Source organism: Hypanus sabinus, chromosome 18 (genome assembly GCF_030144855.1).
Source record: "Hypanus sabinus isolate sHypSab1 chromosome 18, sHypSab1.hap1, whole genome shotgun sequence".
Lineage (NCBI taxonomy): Eukaryota > Metazoa > Chordata > Chondrichthyes > Myliobatiformes > Dasyatidae > Hypanus > Hypanus sabinus.
The window spans coordinates 37,679,319-37,704,231 of record NC_082723.1 but is presented as its reverse complement, the minus strand read 5'-3'; the positions used below and the strand labels follow the sequence as shown (position 1 = coordinate 37,704,231).

The window sequence follows — 24,913 nt, the reverse complement described above, 5'->3', positions numbered from 1 at the left end:
TATTTCAGAAGATCAAACTGGTTTTATGAGGAATCGGTATTCCTTTTTTAATGTTAGAAAATTGATTAATATAATTCATACTTCACCACCCACAATCCCAGAATGTGTTATCTCATTAGATGCTGAAAAAGCTTTTGATAGAGTTGAATGGATATATTTATTTAATACATTGAGAAATTTTAATTTTAGTCCTAACTTTATATCATGGATTAAATTAATATATTATAAACCTGTTGCTTCTGTTCTTACAAATAACTATAGATCCTCTTTTTTTCAATTATCTCGTGGTACGAGACAAGGCTGTCCTTTAAGTCCTTTATTATTTAATATTGCATTAGAACCTTTAGCTATTGCTATTCGTGAATCTCCTAATATTTTTGGTATTACCCATAATGAGAAGTTATACAAATTATCACTTTATGCTGATGATTTGCTGTTATATATTTCTGACCCTGATAGGTCTATTCCCGCTATTTTATCCTTGTTGGTTCAATTTGGTATTTTTTCTGGTTATAAACTAAACTTAGATAAGAGTGAATTATTTCCTTTAAATGCACAAACTTTATTGAGTGATAGGATACCATTTAAAGTTGTTACTGATAACTTTACCTATTTAGGTATAAAAATTACCAAGAAATATAAAGATTTATTTAGACTTAATTTTTTACCTATGCTTCATCAAATTCATCAACTTACTACAAGATGGTCTCCTTTATTTTTATCATTAATTGGTCGGATTAATGCTATTAAAATGATGATTTTACCGAAATTTTTATACTTATTTCAAGCCTTACCAATTTTTATTTCTAAATCTTTTTTTGATAACATTGATTCAAAAATTTCCTCATTTGTGTGGCAAAATAAAAACCCTAGGTTAAGTAAAAAGCAATTACAAAAATCTAAAAAAGATGGTGGTTTAGCTTTACCTAACTTTAGATTTTATTATTGGGCAAATAATATTCGTAATTTAATGTATTGGAAACTAGATTTGGATTCACCATTGTGCCCACAGTGGGTAAATTTGGAATGTAATGAGGTAAAGGGATATGCTCTATTCTCTGTTCTCGGTTCTTGTCTTCCTGCTGATTTAGTTAAATTTAATAAACAAATATCTAATCCTGTTATTAAACATACATTACGAATTTGGTTTCAATTTCGTAAGTTTTTTACTTTGAAAAACTTTGTTCTTGATAGCCCTATCTTACTTAATTTCTTTTTCAAACCCTCTTGGACAGATCAAGCTTTTAACATATGGAAAAGGAAAGGTATAAAATGTTTTCGTGATCTTTTCTTTGAAGATACTTTGATGTCATTTGACCAACTTTCCAACAAATTTGAATTACCTAAATCTAATTTTTTCAGATATTTACAAATTAGAAATTTCTTACATAAAGTTTTACCATCTTTTCCTAATTCAACTTTAGTGGATTTTACAGATTTGATTTTTACCTTAAACCCTTGTCAGAAGGGATTAGTAGCTTTTATTTATAATATGATTATGAAGATACAACCAGAAATATCAGTTAGAATTAAACAAGAATGGGAAAAAGAACTTCGATATAATATATCAACAGATAAATGGGAAAAAATTTTGCAAATGGTTAATTCCTCTTCTATATGTGCTAAACATGCTTTAATACAATTTAAAATTGTACATAGAGCTCATATGTCTAAAGATAAACTTGCTCGATTCTATTCTCATATTAACCCTCAATGTGACAGATATCATTCAGAAGTGGCCTCATTGACCCATATGTTTTGGTCATGTCCCACTTTACATATCTATTGGAAGGACATATTTACTACCATTTCCTCAATTTGGAATATAGATTTACAACCTCATTTTATTACTGCAATTTTTGGCATACCAAATGAAGATGGTAATCAGTTTTCCCCTTCAATCAGACGAATGATTGCTTTTGTAACATTAATGGCCAGAAGGTCTATATTACAAAACTGGAAAGAAGTAAATCCTCCTACCACGTTTCAGTGGTTTTCTCAAACTATTTCTTATCTGAGCCTGGAAAAAATTAGAAGCACTATTTTTGACTCATCAATTAAATTTGAAGAAACTTGGAGACCGTTTATTCGACATTTTCATATGAATTAATTTGGCCTTTTCCAGACCTTCTTTCTGCTTATTCATGTTCAGGTATGGAGTTCTGGAGTTTTTTGACACTATCATATACTTGTAAGCTATTACTATTGCCCATGTTAGTTTAGTTTAGTGTTTTATTTTTCTTTATACTTTTTTCACATATTTCCAAATTTTTTCTTCTTTTAATGGTTATTTTTGTTTTTTTCATATATAATCATATGGACTTGATTGATTATTTTTTTCTGCTGATGTTTAATAGGATATTGTTATCTTATTATCAATGTGACTTCAAGTCTATTGTATTAATAATTTACTCATTATTATGTTATGTTTTTTTATATGTATATATGAAAATCAATAAAAAAATTGAAAAAGAAAGAAAGAAAGAAAACATGACAAATAGGAGCAGACTTAGAAACTCAAGGTGCAAATGGGCTCCTTCTGTGTTGTGATATGTACAATAGGTTGAGCACCTTAGTTGGATCCAATCCTATCATGTTTGCTCTTTCCTAACCTGGATCAAACTATACCAATGTATTAACCCAGTACCCTCCAAACTTCTTCAAGTTTCAGTTTGACAACATATCATTTAGAATTACATACTTTTCAAACCCTCCATATTCTTGCTGCTTCCCTAGCACTGGGGAGTTTAGTATTGATAGATGTCTGGGTTCTAAATTCTCAGACTTAATTCCTAAACAGTTTCCATCCAGCTTTCTCTCCAAAAAACTCGGACTGATTTTTTTTTTCAACTCAAGAACTGTTTCATAAAAACCTATTGTTTTCAATCCAGGTCACCAAACCATGAGCAAGTCCTCAGTCTAAGAAAATGTGACCTGTTGTTCCCTTCCTTATCAATTGCTGACTTGGCTGCTGTCTGCTTTAGGTTCTGTGATAAAACTTTTGATTTATAGTGCAACTTCAAGTTGTTTTGATTCTTTATTTAGGATCACAATAAAGTGGCCTTGATGAGAAAAGCTGTCACAGCACACAGAACTTACACAGACCTGGTAAGGAAATTATTGATCTGTGCTCAACATTTCTCTTGTTCCCAGATGTACCTTTCCCCCTATAATAATTGTTAATTGTAAACCAAAATGACTGAACACCCATCCTTTGTTCATGAAGCACTTATAAATCAATCCTGTCATTACGCAGGGCATTATTATTGTCTGAAGGGTGGGGACTGATATAAATCAATCAGAGTTAATTGGGAAGGACCATTAACTAGTTTGCCATCTTACAAATCAGATAAGTCACATAGTTATTAGCAATGCTATGTTATGGTTGTAAATACTCAGTGGTGGTGGGGGGAGGCAGTGGTGATGACATAGGTGTGAAGCTCATGCGAAGACAGGCAGTGGAATTTCTACAAGAGATTTTATACCTACAGATAGGTGTGGTACAAAGTACCATTGTGTATATAATAGGTGAATATTTTATTTTCAGGCAATAAGAGGTCAAGCAATCGATAGACATCTATTGGGCCTTAAACTTCAGGCCATAGAAGATCTGGTTCGAGTCCCAGAAATCTTCATGGACACATCCTATGCTGTTGCCTTTCATTTCAATTTATCAACCAGCCAGGTGAGGCATTCTGTTTTCTTCTTCTTCGATAAGTAACAAAATAGTACATGAATCTGCAGAAAATTCAGTGTCACTCTGATATAGACATGTCTCACTGGAAAAAGAAAAGATCAAACTTCTGTTTCTGTTGCAATCTTGAGATGCCCCAGAATGTTTTCCAAGCACTTAAGCAATTTGTGAAATATAAACAAATACAGACAGCTGAGTTCCAGTAAATCCTTTTAGTATTAGAGATGTAGGAATACACTTAAGAGGGAAATCAAGGAGACAAAAAGAAGAAATAACACAACTTGAGAAGATACAATAAAGGAAATTCCTGTGATATTTTACAAGTATATTTAGAGCAAAAGGCAATAGAGGATACAGTGCCTATAGAAAGTTCTCCCCCACCACCCCAGAAGTTCTCATGTTTTATTGTTTTACAACATTGAATCACAGTGGATTTAATTTGGATACTGATCAACTGAAAAGACTTGTGCCAAAGTGAAAAAAGATCTCTACAAAGTGAGTTCTAATTTAGTTACAAGTATAAAAACACAAAAATTGATTGCATGAGTACTCACACCTCTTTAATATGACACACCGAATCATCACTGGTGCAGCCAATTGGTTTTACAAGTCATGTGCAGTCAAAATGTTTCAATTGATTGTAGTAAAAATATACCCGTTGCTGGAAGGTCCAACTACTGGCAAAAACACCACCATGATGACAAAAAGAACACTCCAAGCAATTCCACGAAAAGGTTATTGAAAAGCATAAGTCAGGAGACGGATACAAGAAAATTTCCAAGTCACTGACTATCCCCTGGAGTACAGTTAAGTCAGTTATCAAGAACTGGAAAGAATATGGCACAGCTATAAATCTACCTAAAGCAGGTAGTCCTCGAAAAAAAGAGTGACTGTGCAAGAAAGGGACCTATGACATTTCTGCAGGAGTTACAAGCTTCAGATCTGAGATCCTCAGACTGCATGTACAAAAACTGTTGCCCGGGTGCTTCAGCAGTCGCAGTTTTATGGGAGAGTGCAAAGAATGCACTGTAGAACAAAAACTCACATGGAAGTCTTGGCCAGATCTTGCCAGAGGCATGTGGGAGTCTCGTAAGTCAGCTGGTTCTATGGTCTGACGAAACCAAAATTGAGATTTTTGATCATCAGACTGAACACCATACATAATCAAAAACACCATCCCTGCTGTGAAATATGGTGGTAGCTACATCATACTATGGGGTCACTTCACTGCAGCAGGCCCTGAAATGGAAGGCTTGTGAAGGTAGAGGGTAAAATGAATGCAGCAAAATACAGGGAAATCCTGGAGGAAAAGCTGATGCAGTCTGCAAGAGAACTGCAACTTGGGAGATCTGCTTTCCAGCAAGACAATGACCCCAAGTATAAAGCCAAAGCTACACAGGAATGGCTTAAAAACTACAAAGTTAATGTCCTTGTGTGGCTTAGTCAGAATCCTGATCTGAATCCAATTGAGAATTTGTGGCTGGACACAAAGGGTTGTTCACTCATGACCCCCATGCATTCTGACAGAGCTAGAGCAGTTTTATCAAGAATGGGGAAAAAACTGCAGTATCCAGCTGATATAGAGACCTATCCACATTGACTCAAAGCTGTAATTGCTGACAAAGGTGCATCTGCTAAATACTGACTTGAAGGGGGTAATTATGCAATCAATTATTTTGTTTAATAATTAATAAACAGACCAATTTGTAGAAATGTTTTCACTTTGACACAAAAGTTTTCCGTTGATTACTGTCAAAAAAGCCAAATTAAATCCACTGTGATTCAATGCTTTAAAAAAATAAAACATCAAAACCTCCAAAAGAATACTTTTATAGGCACTATGTGTAGAGCCTTTAAATGGGTGACATGTTAAATTAGTATTTCACATATGTATTATGGTCATGGAGGCTTGGGAATCAAGGGAAATAAGTGATTTTTTAGAACAAATCCCACTTGAGTAAGTGCTGTTAGTCTTACTGTAAGGTAAAGTGGATAAATCCCTCAGGCCTGATGAAGAATTTCCTATGACAAATTGCCATGAATCTGGCAGAGATATTCTTTAGTGTTTGGTGAGATACCAATGGACTACAGGATGGGTGATGTAAAGCCTTTCTGTTCAAGACCTACAAGGACAAAGTCAGGGAACTACAGGCCAGTGACCCTAACATCAGGGGTAGGAAAGGTAGTGGAGGGGATTCAGTGAGACAGAATCTATCAGCATTTGCAAAGGTAGGCACTGATGAGAGATAGTCACCCTTTTTCTATGGGAATTCCTGCCTCATTAATTTGAGTTTTTGAGGAGATAGTTAAGATTGAGAGCAAGGCAGAAGATGTTGTCTACGTGGAATTTAGCAAACCTTTTCACAAGGTACTGCATACATCACATGGGCTACAGAGTGAGGTAGTCAATGGAATACAAAATTTATTTGATGGCAGGAGACAAAGGATGGTAGTGGAGTGTTGTTCAGATTGAAGACCCGTAACCAGTGGTGTGCTACAATGTGTTTACAATTTGGATGACAATTGGAGAATTAACACAGGATCTAGATCATCTGGGGAAGTGGACCAAGGATGGCAAATGGGATTTTAACTTGGACAAGTGTGAGGTGTTACATTTTAGTCAGTTAAATCAGGGCAGAGCTAGCACAGTAATGGTACAACCCTGGTGAGACAGAAGGGTACAGATACGCAATTCCTGTAAGTGGAACCGGTGGACAGGGTGAAGGTGTTTGTCATAGTTTGCCTCATTTGGTTAGTGCATTGAGTACAAAAGGTAAGAAGGACACCTTGTTGCAACTGTACAAGCCATTGGTGAGGATGTTATTAAACTAAAAAGGGTGCAGAAAGATTCGTGAGGATGTTACAGGGCAGCATGGTAGAATAGCAGTTAGCACAAGGCTTTACCATGTCAGCTGTAAAGATCGATAAAGGTTCCATTCCCACTAATAACTGTAAGGAGTTTGCATGTTCTGAGTTCCATGAGTTTGTGTTTCATTTCCTCCCACATTCCAAAAAGACATACAGGTTAGGTTAGTTGTAAGCATGCTATGTTGGTGACACACAAACGTGTTGACATACATGACAAAATTAATCTTAATCTTATACTGGGATTAAAAGTTTAAGAATAGGCTTGAACATGTTCTCTCTGGAGTGTAAGAGATTAAGGGGTAGCCTTTGAGGCATATGAATTTAAGAGGGTCATGAGTAAAGTGTACGCCCACAGTCTTTTTCCCTAGGGTAGAGGTCTCTAAAACCAGAGACTGTAGATTTAAGACAAGGGAAAGATTTGAAAGGGACCCAAGGAGAAACTTTATCCAGAGGGGAATGGGCCAAGAGATGCTGTAGAGGCAGGTATAATACTATTTAAAGAACATTTAGACAGGTCATGAATAAAAAAAAACATTGAAAGGACAAGGGACTTGCTCAGATTGACATTTTAGAAGGTATGGATGAGTTGCGTTGAAAGGCCTGCTCCCATCAATAATTTCATGGCCGTTTTGGGATTGAAAGCTGTCTGGAGCTCCTGGTGATGACCACATTAAACATTTAAACTCAGCAGAGTATCTGACCAAACATAAACCACAGGTTATTATCCCCAGGATGTCCTTGATTTGATGTCTTTTTAAAAAAAATCCTGAACCAACAGGTGGGAGTCTTCAGCCCAGAGATGTGGAGAAAAACTTCAAAAGAAAACAGAATGAAAGGGAGAAATATCAGTAAGGTACATGGTGGTCAGAACAGATGTTTGAGGTAGTGAAGGGATCCTGACAACCTACACATAAAACTCCCTTCCGTGGGCCTGTACTTTGACGATGCCAGCTGAAGTGTCTATTAATGTATCCTCTGTAGGTTCCTGCAAAGACAGATTGCCTGATGTGCTTTGGGCCTGTGGTGCCAGATGGTTATGGTGTATGCTACAATCCTATGGACAATCATATCAACTTCGCAGTATCTGCTTTCAACAGCTGTGCAGAGACTAATGCAGCAAAGCTCGCCCACTACTTGGAGCAGGCACTTGTTGATGCAAGGGATCTGCTCATGCGGACACACAGCTCAAAACTCTGAAGCACTATGGTATTGAAGTTGAATGGACTTGAGTCGGCCATATAATCATTAATTGGCATCCAGGCATAAGATTACTATTTGACCATGATGTAAGAGTTGGTATTTGCCAAATGTTCAGGTACCCTTCCATGGGTACTTATTGACCAGAATTATTTTCTAATTGCCCAAATATTTCTAGGGAAATGCTATTAATGTTGCTTAGGCTTGTACAATCAATGGAAGTTGCTTATTTTCTTTTCAAACTAACTCCCCTTACAAATGCATTTTCTTCAGTTTCCCTGTTCTAGTGCCTTTCCCCCTGGAAGCATGCAGTTAGACCATTCAGCCCATTGAATCTGCTCAACCATTTGATTATGGCTGATTCATTTTCCTTCTCAAACCCTTTTTCTACCTTTCCCCCATAAGCTTTCATACCCTTACTAATCAATAGCCTATCAACCTCCAGTTTAAACATACCCAAATACTTGGCCTCTCCAGCCACGTGGCACTGAGCTACAGATTCGCCACCACCTCCTCATTACGCAATGTACTCTCCTTGCATACTGATACCTACTTTTCATCAATTTGCAAATTGGTGATCAGTAATGGGAGTTCAAGTAGGTCCTTCTCATCTCAGAGCCTTCCCCATCTCATCTAGATGCTTGTCTCTAGAATCAGTCATCTGTTCCTATATCTGATAGCCATTCTCTAGCAATAAGCCTGACATTTCTGATCTGGTCCAGCTACTTTTGCCAGTTGTAAGTACCTGATTAAGTTATTCAACATAATTAAATTGCTGGAACACAGAACAGTATATCTTTGTGTACAAATATAGAGTATTCAAAATGAGTCAGAACTTCTTGATGCTGCAAATCACCTAGGTAATCAGTTATCCAGAATATATACTGTATTTCATGCTTTGAAAGATGATTTGTAAAATTATCTAATATTTTAAATATTGGCATTGAATTGTTGCAGTCATAGGAATGCAGGTGGCCTCCGGTGCTATTGTAATGATATGAGTACATTAGTTTGCTACCTATCCTTACTGTACAATTAATGTTGCAACTCCAGATAGCTAGTTAAGGGGTGGAAGAGATGTGGAAATCACAAACACTATCTTGCCCAAATTGCTTGCATCCTGTATTTTTACAGCAGCAAGAACTGAGCTGCAAAACTAACTATAATGGCTAAGTTTGATTGTCTTGCAGAATACAAAAATCAATGTACGTTCTAACCTTGCACAAAGGCATTTATCCCTTGATCTCTGCTGGTTCAATATACGTATCAAAGTAGGTCCAATGACAACTTACAAAAGTAATGCGCTATTTTTTAAAGGGGAAAATCTGCAAGAGTATGGGTAATGGAAAGTGGGTGGGGAGAAAGTAGCTTGTTGAATTTTAGCTAGTATAAAGCACAATTTCTTTAATTTTTTTAAATGGGGTTTGTTTTGTAGCTGCTTGTAAGGAGACATACAATGTTGTAAATAGTATACATCAATAATAAATGTATTTTGAACTTTTTGTACTTAGTTACTAAGCTAATGGTTGAATTTAAGCAATTGCTTTTCGTATTAGGAAAATGATACTAGACAATGGGTTAGAAGTTATTTATCCTATAAATATGCATGCTGAAGTACAGCTGCCAAGAGCACCCATGCCTGTTTCATGCTGACAATGTATTTAATTCACTTGCCTGATAAAGCCATTTTTACTAAAAAAAACATACCCATACATGCACTAAATGTTAATAGTTAAATGGGATGGAGGGTTGCTTTCCTATGAAATTGCGGTTTCTAATCAAAGGCTTCCTGCTTAGATAAATCTAGGTAGGGACAAAGTGCCTTATTGTCTCTTAAGTAGCGAGCAGAAGTTAATTTACACAATTACCCAAAGGACCTATGTAAAAATAAAGTAACATTGCTAGGTGGCCATGACGAAAAAAGTTGAAGGTTCTAAATATAGAAAAATTACAATTACACAAATTGCTTTTGCTTTTGGTATATTTTAAAAAGGTGTAGTTTGAGGTGGCTACTAGATACTTCACGTATCCTTAAGTTTGGTCATCTCTAAACTTCAAGCAACATTTACGGAATTGTCCTACTTCTGCCCTCAGTCAAAAGCTGCCACTTTAAAGCAAAACTATTTGACATCAGTCTTTCACAAGTCTGATTAAAACTAGAAATCTTGCTGTGAAGGTGTTGAGTTTCAATTATGATGCCTACTATTAATTTCTGTCACCCAGCACTTCAGTAAAAACAAGAGATAATTAAACCACCACAGGTCAGGTAGTAGCTGGAAACAGATAAATTAACCTTCAACAGAACCAGCTTTTGAAATAGCAAGTTTCTCTCCACACTTAGTCTGATCTGATCATTAACAACAATTGTTATCTGCTATTAAAATACCACATACAAGTACAGTTGACTGTTCATCAACAAAGCACTATTGGTGCTCCGTTTAGTTTCATTGCTTTTGTGAAAATATTAAACTGTGGTCAGCTGTATTACTCCCATTAAAGATTTGAGCAAGATTAAAACTGGTGTTCAGTGCCTCCTGCCCGCATCTCCCTCTCTTGCTACTTCCGTTGGACGGGTTTCCACGTTGCCAGATTTGGGAGCAGTTGTTGCCTTGCAACCAGCAAGCTCCCAGACAGGCTTAGGGGAACTCAGCTGTGGATATGTTCCATGTGTTTTTCTTTATTTTATTTTACTATTTGTGCGATTTGATCAAGATGCCAAGGCCAATGGATGAACCAGATTTCAGCTTGCTACCCTATGAGGTTTACTTACTTCAGCACTGAACTGACTGTGGCTGTGGCTTGCAATCATCAGCACTCAACTCAGTGCTGAACTTGGGTGCCTAAGGCCTGCAGCCCCCGGTTGCTAACTGGCTCCATGGCTGTGGACTGGAGGGACTCTGTGGTCAATATTCTATGTTACTTGTTTACTTCTGTTTACACACAATGTGTCTTCTCCTCTCCCCCCCCCCCCCCCCCCAAAACACACACACTGGGTCTTTGTTTTTTTAATCTATTCTACTGTTTGTTTTGTGGCTGCTTGCAAGACAGATCTCTTGTATACAGTATACTTTGATAATAAACATACCTTGAAGCTATTGGCCCCTAATACTTTCGTTGTTAATTTCATAAATATGTCATTGCTAATATACTGAAACTGTTTAGCCATTCAGTGTTTGTGAATATAATAAAATCTTTAGAAGGTGCTTTGTGTGAGTAGTAGTCTTACCTATTGTGGTCATCCTTCACAAGGATCAGTACCTTTTCTCACCTGAATTGTATTTTAGGCTCCTGGCCTAATGTTGCAGTCAAGTGAGGTAGAATCCTGGTTCGCGTGTAAGCTTCACAAATAGAAAGAAACCGTAATGTGACCAAGAACTACAGTCTTCAGCCTATTCCAGGACTGGAATGCAAATAGGCCCTTAGTTTATGCTACAACAGCCTTCCATTCCATTCACCCAGAGGTGGTGGGAAAGGGGACAGCCCATCTTCTGTTAGTTTTTCTTTACAAATAGTTTACCTTGACTGTAAGGATGTATTGGAAACAAACCAGGACTCTATATCCAACTTACCGGTTTGTGTCTCCCACTCACTAGAATTCCTTACCTATTATCACTAAAGCAGGCAAAGACCACAGCGAAGAAAACATTATGACAGGCAAGCATTGTATTTGCCATAAAATACAATTGGAACATTGATGCACATTTCCTTTAAAGTTGATGCCTTACAGAGACTTGTTCAACCAGCTTAAGATAGTTTCAAACCAAAGTCTAAATTAGATAGCAGCTTACTTTTACCCCAGAGGCACAGGAGATTAATTATTATTTTTTAAGAGTCCAATTCCATTCTGGTTAAAATAAGTTTCAAGCAGAATTTGCTTTAAATATTCAGTTTGGATACTTGACCCATATTACCAGTCTCAAGTTACTGTTCACTTTACCAATTTCACTTCATGCTGATGGTACATAGTGTCACTCATGAAGAGGAAGTGTGGGGGGAGGGGAATAAAAAGAAAACTTTGCAGAATTGTGATTAATGGAGAAAGCTGCTCCATTGCTAGGAAAATAAAACTACACAATCCAATGTGTACTTTGATCCAAAATGCCCACGACATTTGTTTCTCATAACAAAACTTCTGGCTCTGATAAAACTTTTTTGTAAAGAGTTAAATTGGAAATAAACTCAATGTCTGGCCACTCAGAATAAGCAAAGGTTTTGATTGCATCAAGCTCAGGTGAATTCAACTGCAGGTCTCAAACATCAATGGAGGTGGAGGACTCACTAGCTCTTGCTAAAAGCCAGTATTTACATGATGGCACAAATGGTCTTCAGTACCATGTTTTTAAGAGATGTTAAATAGCTAGACCCTTCTGATTATAGCATTGTTAGCTTAAATCACTGATCAGGGTAGGGTGCAACATCAACTCAAAGCCTCTACCACTCTTGCCGAAGATAAACTAGAGTTCAGGTATACAAAAAAAAATAACAGCACCGATAAAGTATTTCAATTTAACTATTTAGTCCCAAAATATTATGAAATGGCCAAAATAAATGGAAAAACATAGACAGAATGATAACCATTCATCTCCCCAAACAGAAGGCTGGAAATGGAATAAGACATACTAGTTTAAGTAGGAATCAGTTGTGAATAAAGTAATGTTCTAAGTTTTTGCAATATGGTCCAAGCAATAATGATTTTAAAACCTAAAAACCAGTTTGCAGTCACCATATAAAACATTAAGTTGCATTTATTTGTTGCAAATCTACCTATCCCTACTGAGAGAAGAGAGAAATCAATGAGAAAAATCCTGCCTACCCAATATAGTGACTTGATTTTTCACAAGAACTTGTTTGACTAAGATGCACATACCTTTGTAAAGAGTCCATTCATTTACACAGAGGATACGCCATAATATTAAATATTAGCGATTACTTGATAAAAAGTACCTGCACATTCTATATTGAAGTGGAAATTGTCATTGTCCTATAAATGGAGTCAAGGTCTGTTGAGCACGATCCTAATAGGTTGGCAATAGCTTCTGGAAAGGAGTAATCTAGTTTGATTCTACCACCTGGCTCTGGGTATCCAGAGGGAGCAATTCTTAGTGAGCCTAAGCTCCAAATTTCAATTTATGCTGTATTCCAAATGAATATTTTGTTCATATTTGACCTCGGGTCATACAAATCCAAACCATCATGATAAATTCAGCATGGAATGTTAATAGTCTATTAAAAAGGAGACTATGCAACCAGATAGCCATCAACCTTTCACCTGTGGCCTCTTTTCCAATCCCCATCCCCACATTAGAAATTGATTTAAGTTTACAAACAGCAATACAGAGCATAAAAAGGTACAGTGCACCATATAAGGCAATCACATTGTGAACACCACACTAACAAAATACAAGAAGCCAAACTACAAAAACGTGCTACATCTAGAGGAAGCACTTTTCAAAATAGCCCTTCATTGTGTACCTGAATAGCAATTACTTTACATTTTTTAATTTGATAAAAAAAAGGAACATTTACATAGCAGACATGTTCCTCACTAGACAGTGAGAGCTGGTTAGTTATCCAACCAGAAGGATCACAGATTTAAAAAAATCTACTATATCCAAGAAAAATTAACAAATTCTCTTATGAATAGATCTGATCGAATTCACTTTAACCACCGCCCCAGCCTACTGTGTGCACTTCTGAAGCACTGATCTGTGAGCTGTCAAACATAGACTCCCACCTTAGTATTCATAAATTCCACTCTTACAGTGTCTTGGGTATTATTTGCTCTGAGCTGAACTTGGAAACATTAAACAATTTACCTCTCAAATTAGGTTTATTCTACAAGATACTTTAAAAATGAACAAAAACTGGGCTTCGAGCACACTGAGGTAAAACACATTATAATACTGCTTCTACTCCTATTAAAACACCAAGGATATTTTACGTGATATGAGACTCTAAGCCGGGGTAACATCCTGCCAGTCAAACCAGCAGCAAACTTTACTGCAAGATTTTAAAAACCCTAGAATATATCAAGGTTTCAGTATTTTCCCCTAAATCATTTAAACAATGTATACTTTACATTCAGAAGCTATTGAGAATATGCAAGATCTAAAGGATGAAATGGCAGGTTTAGCATCAAACTGAAAGACTAAATTATCAGAGGCTAGCATTTGTGCCATGTCTGTGGTTCTAGATTACTTTAGAAATGCAACTCAGTAAATTAGAAACAATTTACCAAGAGTACTAATGATTTAAGAGGGATAAGAAAAAACCCCACCAGGAATAATTAACTTGGCGCTACTTAGCAGTATCAGGTTAAAGTGATTGTCATGACCTTAGTAATTATTTAGTGATTATTTCCATCACTGTTTTTATCCTGCTTGAAGTAATGATCAGCACACTCAAGAACACTAGCATATTTAAAACTATCAGTACTGCCTTATTTTGACTCACAATTTTGTTGCAGATGATATGATGAAATTCATTAGGAACCACTGCAAAGTCACAAAAAGGATCAAGGGTCATGAACAAAAAACAGAAATCAGTTATACAAGCACCAACTCAGGAGCATAACATTTTAACAAGTAAACAATGCTTAAAAACTTATCAACACACAAAAGAAATATTAATCACACACCACTATAGCACCTACACAAGAAAAGTGTTCTTCCAAGTTTAAAAATATTAAGCTAACTGGAATAAGTACAATTTCCCTATTCTGGAAATTCACTGACGTGTACAAAGTCTTGACAACAGACTGAATTAATATAATATGAAAGTGAGCAAAGGTGAAAGAATAAATGAACACAAGATATAAAAAGATAGGCCAAAAATTAAATGCATTACTTAAAAAAAATGCAGCCATCATTTGTCAGTCTCCACTGTTCTTTTTTCACATATTTTCAAATGCAGATCATTCAAACTATTAAAACTATGTTGCCTATCAGACCAATCCCATCTCCCCCATTCCACCACTTATTCCCTCCTCTCACATAGCTCCATCATGATTCTCACACCACTAACAAACACTAGAGATGATCTACAGCAACAATTAACCGATCAATCTTTGGGATATGAGAGGAAAGCAGAGTATCTGCAGAAACCTAGAGTCACAGTGAGAGCATGCAAACTCCACACAGACAGCAGCAGAGACCAATTCATTCCATTTGGCTTTTTCCTTTGCAGAGTAACAGTTCTACAGATTCTAGGTAATATATCCAATTATTAATTCTTTGCACTCACTGCTAGGTTATCTAGCTGCGGGTAACACACAGCCAAGCTTGATACTCACCCTCATGCACAAACTGGTTATGGGACACTGATCAGAAACAAATGTTTCAATCAACCTACTACCCATCTCCTTGACTTCATCTCCACCCTAAATATCTAGATTAGAAAGCAGAATAGCTATTAAATCTTTAAGCCAGTTAGCTACGTTTAGTTGTATTTGCAGAAGTAAAGGCTGTACTTCCCATCCTGAGCAACTTAAAATTCTCCTAGTGAGCAAGCTGGTGTGACATTTTACACTTATTTCTTTGATTTTAGTATACTCATATTTTATACTTAAGCTTACTTATTAGCAAGCAAAACAGCACCAATTGAAGTACATATCACAATCAAAAGAGGGAAATGCATCACATTAAAATGAGAAATAACCCAAATAAAAGAAGAAAAATAAAGAATATTATTGCATACCTTGCTCCCTTCACGCAAAAAATCAACTATTCCTTCACACCCCTCCAAGTTTATTTTTTTAAAATAAACTCACCCATGTAGTGAATACGGTCTCTGGCTAACGACAAGTTCAAGCTCAACCTTTTAACAGGCAACTGACTGGCAGTCCACAAATGTTTAGAGAGAATGGGTAGTCATGACTATTCTGCTTGAACTGTGCAAAAATAAAACTCCCTCCTTCCTTTCTATGTAATTTCAAACACCTTAATTTTCAAACATTTATTTAAAATGAGAAATACATTACACGAAATCTTTTAAATCAAAATATCAATTGTTTCATAATTGTATACTGAAATACTAAAAATAAACACGATCCTACCTATATACTAGCTAATACAGGTGACAATAACCTGCTTTGGAATTCTGTCTATAAACAGGTTGAGAATAAATCTTTCACTACCAATGGCCTGTACATCAAACAATTGCCCTGTGACTTTACTCACACAGTCATTCTCTGCACATGGATCCAATATTAATTCCTATCTCTAAACAGCATTAGGTTAATCTTGATGACCAACCAGCTCAGAGAAACATAGCAAACCAAGCTGCACTGTTCCAAGGTAGATATTTCCATAGAAAGGTATTACCAGTAGCCTACACATTCCCCTATTACTTATGCACTGTACCCCAAATCTAAAACTAAATCAAAGTACTGATTTTCCCATTAGGTTACTAACAAGCAAACAGGTAACAGGGCTAAATAAATTCCTCATCACCATGAGCATACTGGATTAGGATCTGTACCACAATTGCAAAATGGTGGACTTCAGGTGAATGTCAAGTACTCAAGAGAGCAAAATTTGACAAATCACATTGTCTGAAAGTTACTCTATGGCCTCAGAAATAAAACGTTCAAGAGTAGCTGAATGCTACAGTTACATTTTAGCAGGCACATTTCCCAATTCAACTGACAGTATTTCACTGGGTTTAATGTTTGTACCATTTATGGGCAGCAGTGGTCAATATGATCCATGCCTTTATTGCAGGAACACGCAGGAATCTAGAATGTACCACAATGCCAGAAAATTCTATCCTAGCACATCTTATTTAAAAAAAAACAGGAAGAGCTGTGTTTGTGTAGTATATTTCATGCCCTTTGCAAGTCTACCATAAGCACGTTAAGGCATATCGTCACTGTTGCAAAGAAATGTGCTTGATATGATTCAACAAAATGCAATAATAACTAAATAATTTTGCTTTTTAACATATTGAATAAAGGGGGAAACATTGGCCATAATGTTGTGGAATACTCCAGTGGTTCTTCTAAAAATAGTACTGTCGAATCTTTTACATCTACTCAAGAAATAAAACGGGGCTCTAATTTAAACTCTATCCAAAACACATCACTCTCTAAAGTACAGCAATTCCTATTTGTGTTCTGGCCTTGAGTGCCAATTGAAACCAGTACCTTTGGTTATTGGAAGGGAAATGTGTACCAGCTGATACAAAATAACAAACACTGTCTGTGAAGTAAAAACAGACATGATGCACTGTTACATTGGTAAAGGCGTGGCTATGTGGTTTTAGTTTGGAACGCAATCCATGGATTCTACTCAATTGACAAAAATCAACAATGTCTGTGGAGCAGGGAATTAATGCTTTTAATCTACAGACTTATCAATGTAGGACAAACATGTGAAAGATGCAAACTACTGTCTTTGCAAATGAGATGAAACACTGATTTCAGAATAAAAGGTAGCTCCCACCTCGATACTAAAATAAATTGTACACCTTGCCATGGCAGCAGCAAAGTTAGGGTGCAATTTGAGGTCAGTTTTTGCACAAAAGAATATATCCACACGATGCAAAAAGTCTCCAAAGATCATCAAACACACAATTCAGAAAGGAATGAGTCTCTTATATCCTTCTTCACTACAAAGTTCCGGTTCCTTTACTATTAAACCTGGCCCCAGATAAAGTGCCTATTTCTGAAATGCACAATATTTACCAAGATTAAGATTTGAATAATAAATCATCAAATCAAAAGGCCTAGACCAGTGATTCTGACAGCATTAAGAGTTGGGAGAAAAGGGCACAACATGTTGAATATCCTGTTTCTGTGTGGCTAGGCAATGTTAATGTCAGAATGTACATAATTAGTCCCTTAACATAATGCAGGGAAAAATGCCAAATTCTGCTTAGTCAAAGAGTTCTTAAAAGCCACATTGTTCATCACAGGTAATTGTAACCAATGAAAAAGAAACATTAGTTTTTCTCATTCATATCACTAGTGTCTTTACAAAAAACTAATTAATTTTCCTAAAGTGCAACTTGATCCTTTATAATATTTCTGGCTGCTACAGAAGTCTAGTATGTCAGACACCTGATTGACAATTTACAAACTACATCTTTCTTTTCTTCCAATATGTTTTTAAACCAGTGTCATAAAAATATCACTTCTCCACAATATTTCATACTCCTATATTGTGAAGTATACTCCTTCCCCTGCTGCCTTTCTTTAAAATAAAAATGACATTCCTGAATCAGATGCAATAATATCACATTTCACTGGCCCTGTGTGCACGTGCTTCATTTAAACTGGTTCAGCCCAGTACCCACGTGACTCTAACATGCAGTAGAAAGCTAACAGCAAGCTATATCAACACCGACTGCAATCACAGAGGGTGTCTGGACTGTTGACACAGATCTCAGCTTGCCTTTGACTGTCTTCCAAAAGAATAATGAAATTTCAAATGACATGTTTTTGTTGCTGTTGATTTTCCTCTCATTCGAGGTTCGCACCACAGTCCTGCCCCCAAGTGAAAGATGCTGACTTTGCATCACTGCATCTTGGTGCCCAGTTTCCGTTGTCTGTTTCTGAGGGGAAGACAGAAAAAATGAAAAATATTTTTAACTTATTGTTAACACTTTAATGAATTCCCTACTGTGGTCCTCAGTTTTAAAATGCTATAGTTGGAGGCATAAACAATACACAGAAAACTATTTCCTCACTAATCCACCACTGCTACACAGGATAGAATGGGAATGGATATACTAAAAAAACCCAGTAACTCACACTTACATAGTACCTTTTATATTATGATGCATTCTACAGGAACATTTGGCAAACAATTTTCATATCTGGCTAGTACAAATTTTGGAATAGGTGACCAAAGGTTTGATCAAGGTCTTAAAACTTTGAGAGGCTTAAAAGAGCGAAGAGAATTGAAGGAAGAAAGAGGTTTAGAAAGGAAATTCCAGCGTTTAAAGTGCATGCAACTAAAGCAGAGCAACCCATGGTCAGCTACTGAAAACAGTCAATTGTTTCACTCTTCCTGACCAAGGAACATGATCCAGGCTGCATAATTGGCAATGGTAGGGACAGTTTTTTGTTTATCATGTATTGCATTGTACTGCTGTTGCAAGGTTAACAAATCTCACCGCATATGCTGGTGATATTAAACCCGATTCTTGAAGAAAGGTGGCCAGTAAAGTCACCTTTACTACCTTATAAGACCAGAAGGATCTATAATGCCTTAACATTTACCTGCAGGCCTTCTAAGTGACAGCTTTCCCTGTCATGACAGAATAAGGAATCAGCATTTGGCAAGAAGGGAGATTTACCGAGGAGGCTGTAAATTTGAAATACTCTGAGGAACAGGATCATAACTGGACGCTCTGTCATGGGTAATGGAATTTTAAGTACTGAGAGAATTAAGAACCATGGGAAAGGTGGAAAAGAGTTGTTCCAAAAGATCAGCGTGGTCTTATTTTAATGGTTTAAAAAGGGCCAATACAGTTTATATCTCTTTTTTTTTAAATTAAGAAGCTTATGAAGTTTTTATTAGAAAATAGTATCAACTGAGGGCAAGGATAAAGCAAAACTACATGGATATTACAGAGTGAACTTTCTGTGACAGCAGATAACACTGTGTGAAGCAGAGCATCTTTTATCCAGTTTATCAAAATGCTGCTCAATGTTAAGTTTGTTCACAACATACAATTCTGATACTTTTAACATCATCAACTATCCACGTATTCCCTGTATAGTGTCGTTCAGCTGTTGTTTGGAAGCAACATCCTCTTTAGCTGTGAATTAGCCCACTGTTGGAATAAGTAACTCTCATATCAATCTGACACAGAAAGCAACTGATCACTGGATCCATCTGGAAAGGTAATTAATTCTGTCAAAGAGATATAGAGGAAGCATTGCGGGGATTCTTCCCAAATTGCTTCAAAAAACATTCAAATTAATGTCCTCCTGAGTGTAATAACACTGGATGGCAAAATAGAAGGCTTCTGATGCTGTGATAGCTGGCTATATCAAAGTAATACAAATTTGCATGCACCGAAGTACTGAAAAATTGCCTCATTCTACTAGGCTTTTACGCAATTAAAGAACTTGCTATCGACTCTTCCATAACGTCAAGACAAATCAGAGCTTTAGAACAAATTGAGTACATTCAAAGTATAATCTCTTTTGAAATCTAGGAAACATAATCACTAATTTCATTTAAAGCAAACCCACACAAGCCATGTGAAGAACAAGACAATTATTGATATTTCTTGATTGATAAATACCTAGCAAATATTGGAGAGCTATCTCTCCTGCTTTTTGACTCTTTACATCTATCTGAGACCACAGAGGCCTCTATTTAATATTTCATCTAAAATAAATGGCATCTCTCAGTGATGCATTTTCTCCATAGTTCCCAAATACTCCACTGTAAGTATCAACCTAGATTACGTGTGCCATCCTTTAGGTTCGGACTTAAATTCATCACCTTCTATCCACTAGTCAAGAACATTAACACTAGAGTGTTCTTCCACTAAGTTGCTCCTTAAAAAGCAGAGTAATATTCCTATATTTCAGACACCCAGATGACTAAGTGTCCCGTGAAAAATGTTGACTGGCATTCATATACAAATATTCCTCTTCTTCTTGTGGTTAATCTCTTGCAATTAAGAGTGGAGATCTTTTATATAATGCTTATATTATTGCCATACAGTAAAACTTGAAAAGATACTTAATACAAAAACAAGATTTATTCAGAACAGCATGAATGCAAGTATTCAAATTTATCACCTTACCTTGCTTCTGACCTTGTGACTGTGTACTCAAACCAGAGAATATTTGGAATCAGGCTTGTGTCCCGTATCAGGAAAAATTCCGAGATTGGCCTAAATTATGAGGAAAAGTAACAGTACAATAAAAATCACTGACATTTGGTGCCAGGTCAAATTGCAACAAAGAATCCAGTGAGGCATAACTTCTAATGAACAGCATGACATCCAAATTCACTAGTCACAACAAGTATACTGTTTCTTCCAGCATGCCAGAATACACATTTCTCCAAAGGGAGATGAACCCGGCTTCAAATATACTGGTCTTTGCCCTCGATCTTGACACTTTACCTTCACTTTAAGTCATCTTCAAATTCATTTCAAAGAAAGTCAATTTCATGTTACTTTTCAGTAAGTTATGATGGTCTAAACCAGGGATTCCTAACCTGGGATCCACAGACCCCTTGGTTAATGGTAGGGGTCCACAGCATAAAAAAGGTTAGGAAACTCTGGTCTAAATCAATGTGATCAGCTTTCCACGCATCATATCCCAACTAGATGCTTTTTTGTTTTCTAGATATACAGGGAGGCCAAAGTACAGGTTCACAGCTTGTTTGCAGACTTGTATGCAGGCCTGTTCCCACAGGTCTGGTCCTCTTGATTAGATGCACCCCACACTTGGAAAATCTCTTCCTTTGCTTTTGGCCAGATGTTAAAATGAGGAAACAAGTCACTTAAACTAGTGCTCACTTCCCCCTCAGCACTGCTGAAAAGAGGAGTCGTAAGCACTGCCTCAGAAACATCAAACCATTCTTGCTGCTGGCCGAAAGGCACACATTCCAGTGGTCTAGTCAACAATGTCTTGATTGCTTGTTGTAAATGCTGTCTGCCATTTGGCCCAAGGGCTGTTCAGTGTCAGGAGGTAGACTTTGCCCATATTGGAAACAAAATGTTAACAAATTGGAAAACAGTTGTTATGTATACCACTTGCCATTCTTCTGGCAACCCCCCCCCCCCCCCCACCAAGTACAAGCAATAATTGAACTATCTTTCACCAGGCTTTCAGAAATTCAGCCCACATTAAAAACTTTATAATGAATTGCTCACCTAAATCATTAACCCATCTTTTCCTCTCAGGGACTATTAACCAGCAGGCGAGGAACAAGACAGTGGAGTTGAGAAATTGTTCTAACCCTGCCCTTTCTAAAATATTTATTTTGAGATACAATTCCATGATCCAAATGTATCTGTTCTAATCCTAGAAGACAGACTATGTAATCAGTTTTAAATGAACAACTTTGTATTATCCCCAAGTGAATGCTAAAGTTTAGGACACTTACCACGAAGCTATCCTAGGGAATAGTGGCGTTAGTACCTCTTGTGTAAAGATAAACCAGGCTGCTCCCATTGCCCCACCTGCTATAACTCCATATATCACTTGGCTCCAGGAATGGTACATCAAATAGACTCTGTAAGACCAAACATAGAATCCCTTTGAAAAAAAAATTAGCTGTAGAATCTTACTATAGATTGAATGACCTACAATGCAATATCTGCACCAACTATTCAGCTCTGTTTGGATAGTTGGCATGTTTGCAGATGACACCAAACTTGGAAGCACAATAGACAGGATTATCCAAGTTTAGGGTGGAATCTAGAGCAACAGGCAAAGTGTGCAAAATAAATGGCAAATGTAATCTAAATCTGACAAGTGCAAAGTGTTACAATTTGATATATTAAACTAAAGCAGGACTTACACAGACCGAGACAGGACAGGATAGGACAAAGTCAGCGTGGTTTCCTTAAGGGAAAATTCTTGCCTGACTAACCTGTTGGAATTCTTTGGGGAGATTACATGTAGCATAGATAAAGGGGATGCAGTGGGTGTTGTACATCTGGACTTTCAGAAGGCCTTTGACAAGATGCCTCACGAGGCTACTTACTAAGTTAAGAGCCCATGATATTACGGAAAGTTACTAGCATGGTTAGTTATCAATGGTTTAGATGATGGAATAGATGGCTTTGTTGGCAAGTTTGCAGATGATGCAAAGATTGGTGGAGGGGCAGGTAGTGCTGAGGAAACAGGTGGGCTACAAAAGGACTTTGACAGATTAGCAGAATGGGCAGGTGAGAAGCAGATGAAATAGAATGTTGGAAAATGCATGGTCATGCACTTTGGTAGTGGAATAAATATGCAGATTATTTTCTAAACGGGGAGAAAATCCAAAAATTTGAGATGCAGATCATCCTTAAGGTTAACTTGTAGGTCGAGTTGGTGGTAAAGAAGACAAATGCAATGTTCACATTCATTTCAAGAGGTCTAGAATATAAGAGCAGGCCTCACCTTGAGTATTGTGAACAGTTTTGGGCTCTTTATGTAAGAAAAGATGTGCTGGCGTTGGAGAGGGGTCAGAGGAGGTTCACAAGGATGATTCTGGGAATGAAAGGGCCATCATACAAGGAATGTTTGATGGTTCTGGATCTGAACTCACTAGAATTTAGTAAGGGCGGGAGCAAATTTCATTGAAACCTTTCCAATGTAGAAAGGCCTGGACAGAGTAGATATGGAAAGGATATTTCCTATGGTTGGGGGGGGGGGGGGGGGGCTCAGGATATAGGGGAGTCCATTTAAAACAGAGATGCAGAGAAATTTCTTTAGGCCGACGGTAGTGAATTTGTGGAACTTAATACCACAGGCAGCTGTGGAGGCCAGGTCATTGGGTGTATTTAAGGCAGAGTTGGATAGTTTCTTGATTGGATACGGCATCAAAAGTTATGGAGGAGAAGGCCGGGGAGAGGGGCTGAGGAGGGGAGAAAAAGGATCAGCCATGATTAAATGGTTGTGCAGACGTGATGAGCCAGTTGGCCTAATTCTGTTCCTATGTCTTATGGCCTAAATTATAGTGCCCCAGAGAATGTCAAAGAACAGAGTCCTAGGGGTATAAGTAGTGTTCCTGGAAGCAGAGACACAGATAGACAAGGTAGTGAAGAAGCTGTTTGGGCATGCTTGTCTTCAGCTTCACACACTGCAGAAATTTATGCAATGTCAGAAATTACAGATAAAAATATGCATTTGTACTCATGCATACTTGTTACCACCAGGATTATATAAGCTTTATGAAAATCTGACTTGTGCAAAATATTGAATATGATGCTTTCATCTATCATATTTTGTTAAAGATTAAACATTTTTATACAAAGGACAATGATACCCTTAGTGTTGGGTATTCCTCAATAGAAGAAAGAAATTCTGCTGTTCCCAGGTAGTTACCTCATCAGATCACTGAAAAATTAAAATATTAGTGTGTCCAAGGTTGTTTACTTAGCAATATGGCCTGAACAAAACACTTTCACACTTTAATTATACAATAATAGCAAACATCACACCATAGAATACATGCAAAACCACTGTTTTCATAAAGAAAAACAACACCTCAATCAATCTATTGGAAGACAAGATATTACCTACCTACTATAGGAGACGAGGAAGGCCACAGTCAGCAAACAAATGGATAAAATGTGCCTCCACAACAGGTCTAAACATCTAGCATTGTTTGTTTGGTGCATTCTAGAGAAAGGATCAAATACGACTCTTTTTAAATGCGTTGAAATTTTCACCTCATGACTCAATAATATAGTTTCTGCAGCTGCAAAATTCTAAAGTACCCAAAAGACCCTGCAGAGGTATTATCAAAAAAAAAATGCTTAAAAGCAAAGTAAGGATCTGTTAGGACATATCAAAATTAGGTTAAAGTGGTAGATTTTAAGCAGGAAGCTTGAATGAACAGTTGCGAGGCAGAGCAATTAAGTGAGGAAGTCTACGCTTTGAGACCAAATAGTTGAAAAGTACAATATCAATGTTAAAACAGTGAAAATTAAGATAGTGAAGGAGGAATGAAGGATTTGAGTATCATCTATATAACCGCTTGAGACTGAAGCCATCTTTTTCCACATTTCAGTCCTGAGGTCATTGATCAGGCTACTGAGAATCTTGCAGATTTTACCACAGATTGTGGGGGGGGGGAGGAGAGAGACAGGAAGTATTTAATCTCTTCCTACATAACTCAGAATAAAGCATCACATTGAAATTTGGCCTGCCCCAGGGAACCAAATAGAAAATAATTAGGGCCTCAATGCTGCAAGTGTTGGCCTGGGAGCTGATACTAAAATTGGTTTGTTTATCCTTCCGGCAGTATTGGTGAATTTTACATTGATGCAATTGATGGTACTTTTCCATTGCCTTGACTTGCTGCTACATTCAATATGGAGAAAGAGCTTTCAGGGCAGTACTCGTCCACGTATCAGGAGCATACAGTAGCCCACACAAGTGACAGAAAGAAACACATGATTTTGCATCATACCTACCCAACTGTCTCAGGGCAAAAGGTACCAGATATCTGTAACAAGGTTAGGGTT

The 24,913-nt window shown here is 37.0% G+C and overlaps 2 protein-coding genes across 6 annotated transcripts in view; one reads left to right on the top strand and one right to left on the bottom strand.

The window, feature by feature from the left end:
- crata (carnitine O-acetyltransferase a) overlaps positions 1 to 10,962 on the top strand; it is a 56,134-nt gene extending 45,172 nt beyond the window's left edge. For all 5 annotated transcript variants that reach the window (XM_059994168.1, XM_059994170.1, XM_059994167.1 and 2 more), the window contains 3 exons: positions 3,046 to 3,108; positions 3,548 to 3,685; positions 7,544 to 10,962. In XM_059994168.1, coding sequence (XP_059850151.1) covers positions 3,046 to 3,108; positions 3,548 to 3,685; positions 7,544 to 7,759 — 417 coding nt within the window. In that variant the 3' untranslated portion in view covers positions 7,760 to 10,962. The remainder of the gene's footprint in view (positions 1 to 3,045; positions 3,109 to 3,547; positions 3,686 to 7,543) is intronic.
- A 426-nt stretch (positions 10,963 to 11,388) lies between these two features.
- The window catches only part of dolpp1 (dolichyldiphosphatase 1), a 30,618-nt gene continuing 17,093 nt past the window's right edge, over positions 11,389 to 24,913 (bottom strand). Inside the window, exons 5-8 of the mRNA XM_059994179.1 lie at positions 23,967 to 24,065; positions 21,838 to 21,966; positions 20,525 to 20,614; positions 11,389 to 18,310 (exon numbers count right to left, since the gene is read on the bottom strand). Coding sequence (XP_059850162.1) covers positions 18,274 to 18,310; positions 20,525 to 20,614; positions 21,838 to 21,966; positions 23,967 to 24,065 — 355 coding nt within the window. The 3' untranslated portion in view covers positions 11,389 to 18,273. The remainder of the gene's footprint in view (positions 18,311 to 20,524; positions 20,615 to 21,837; positions 21,967 to 23,966; positions 24,066 to 24,913) is intronic.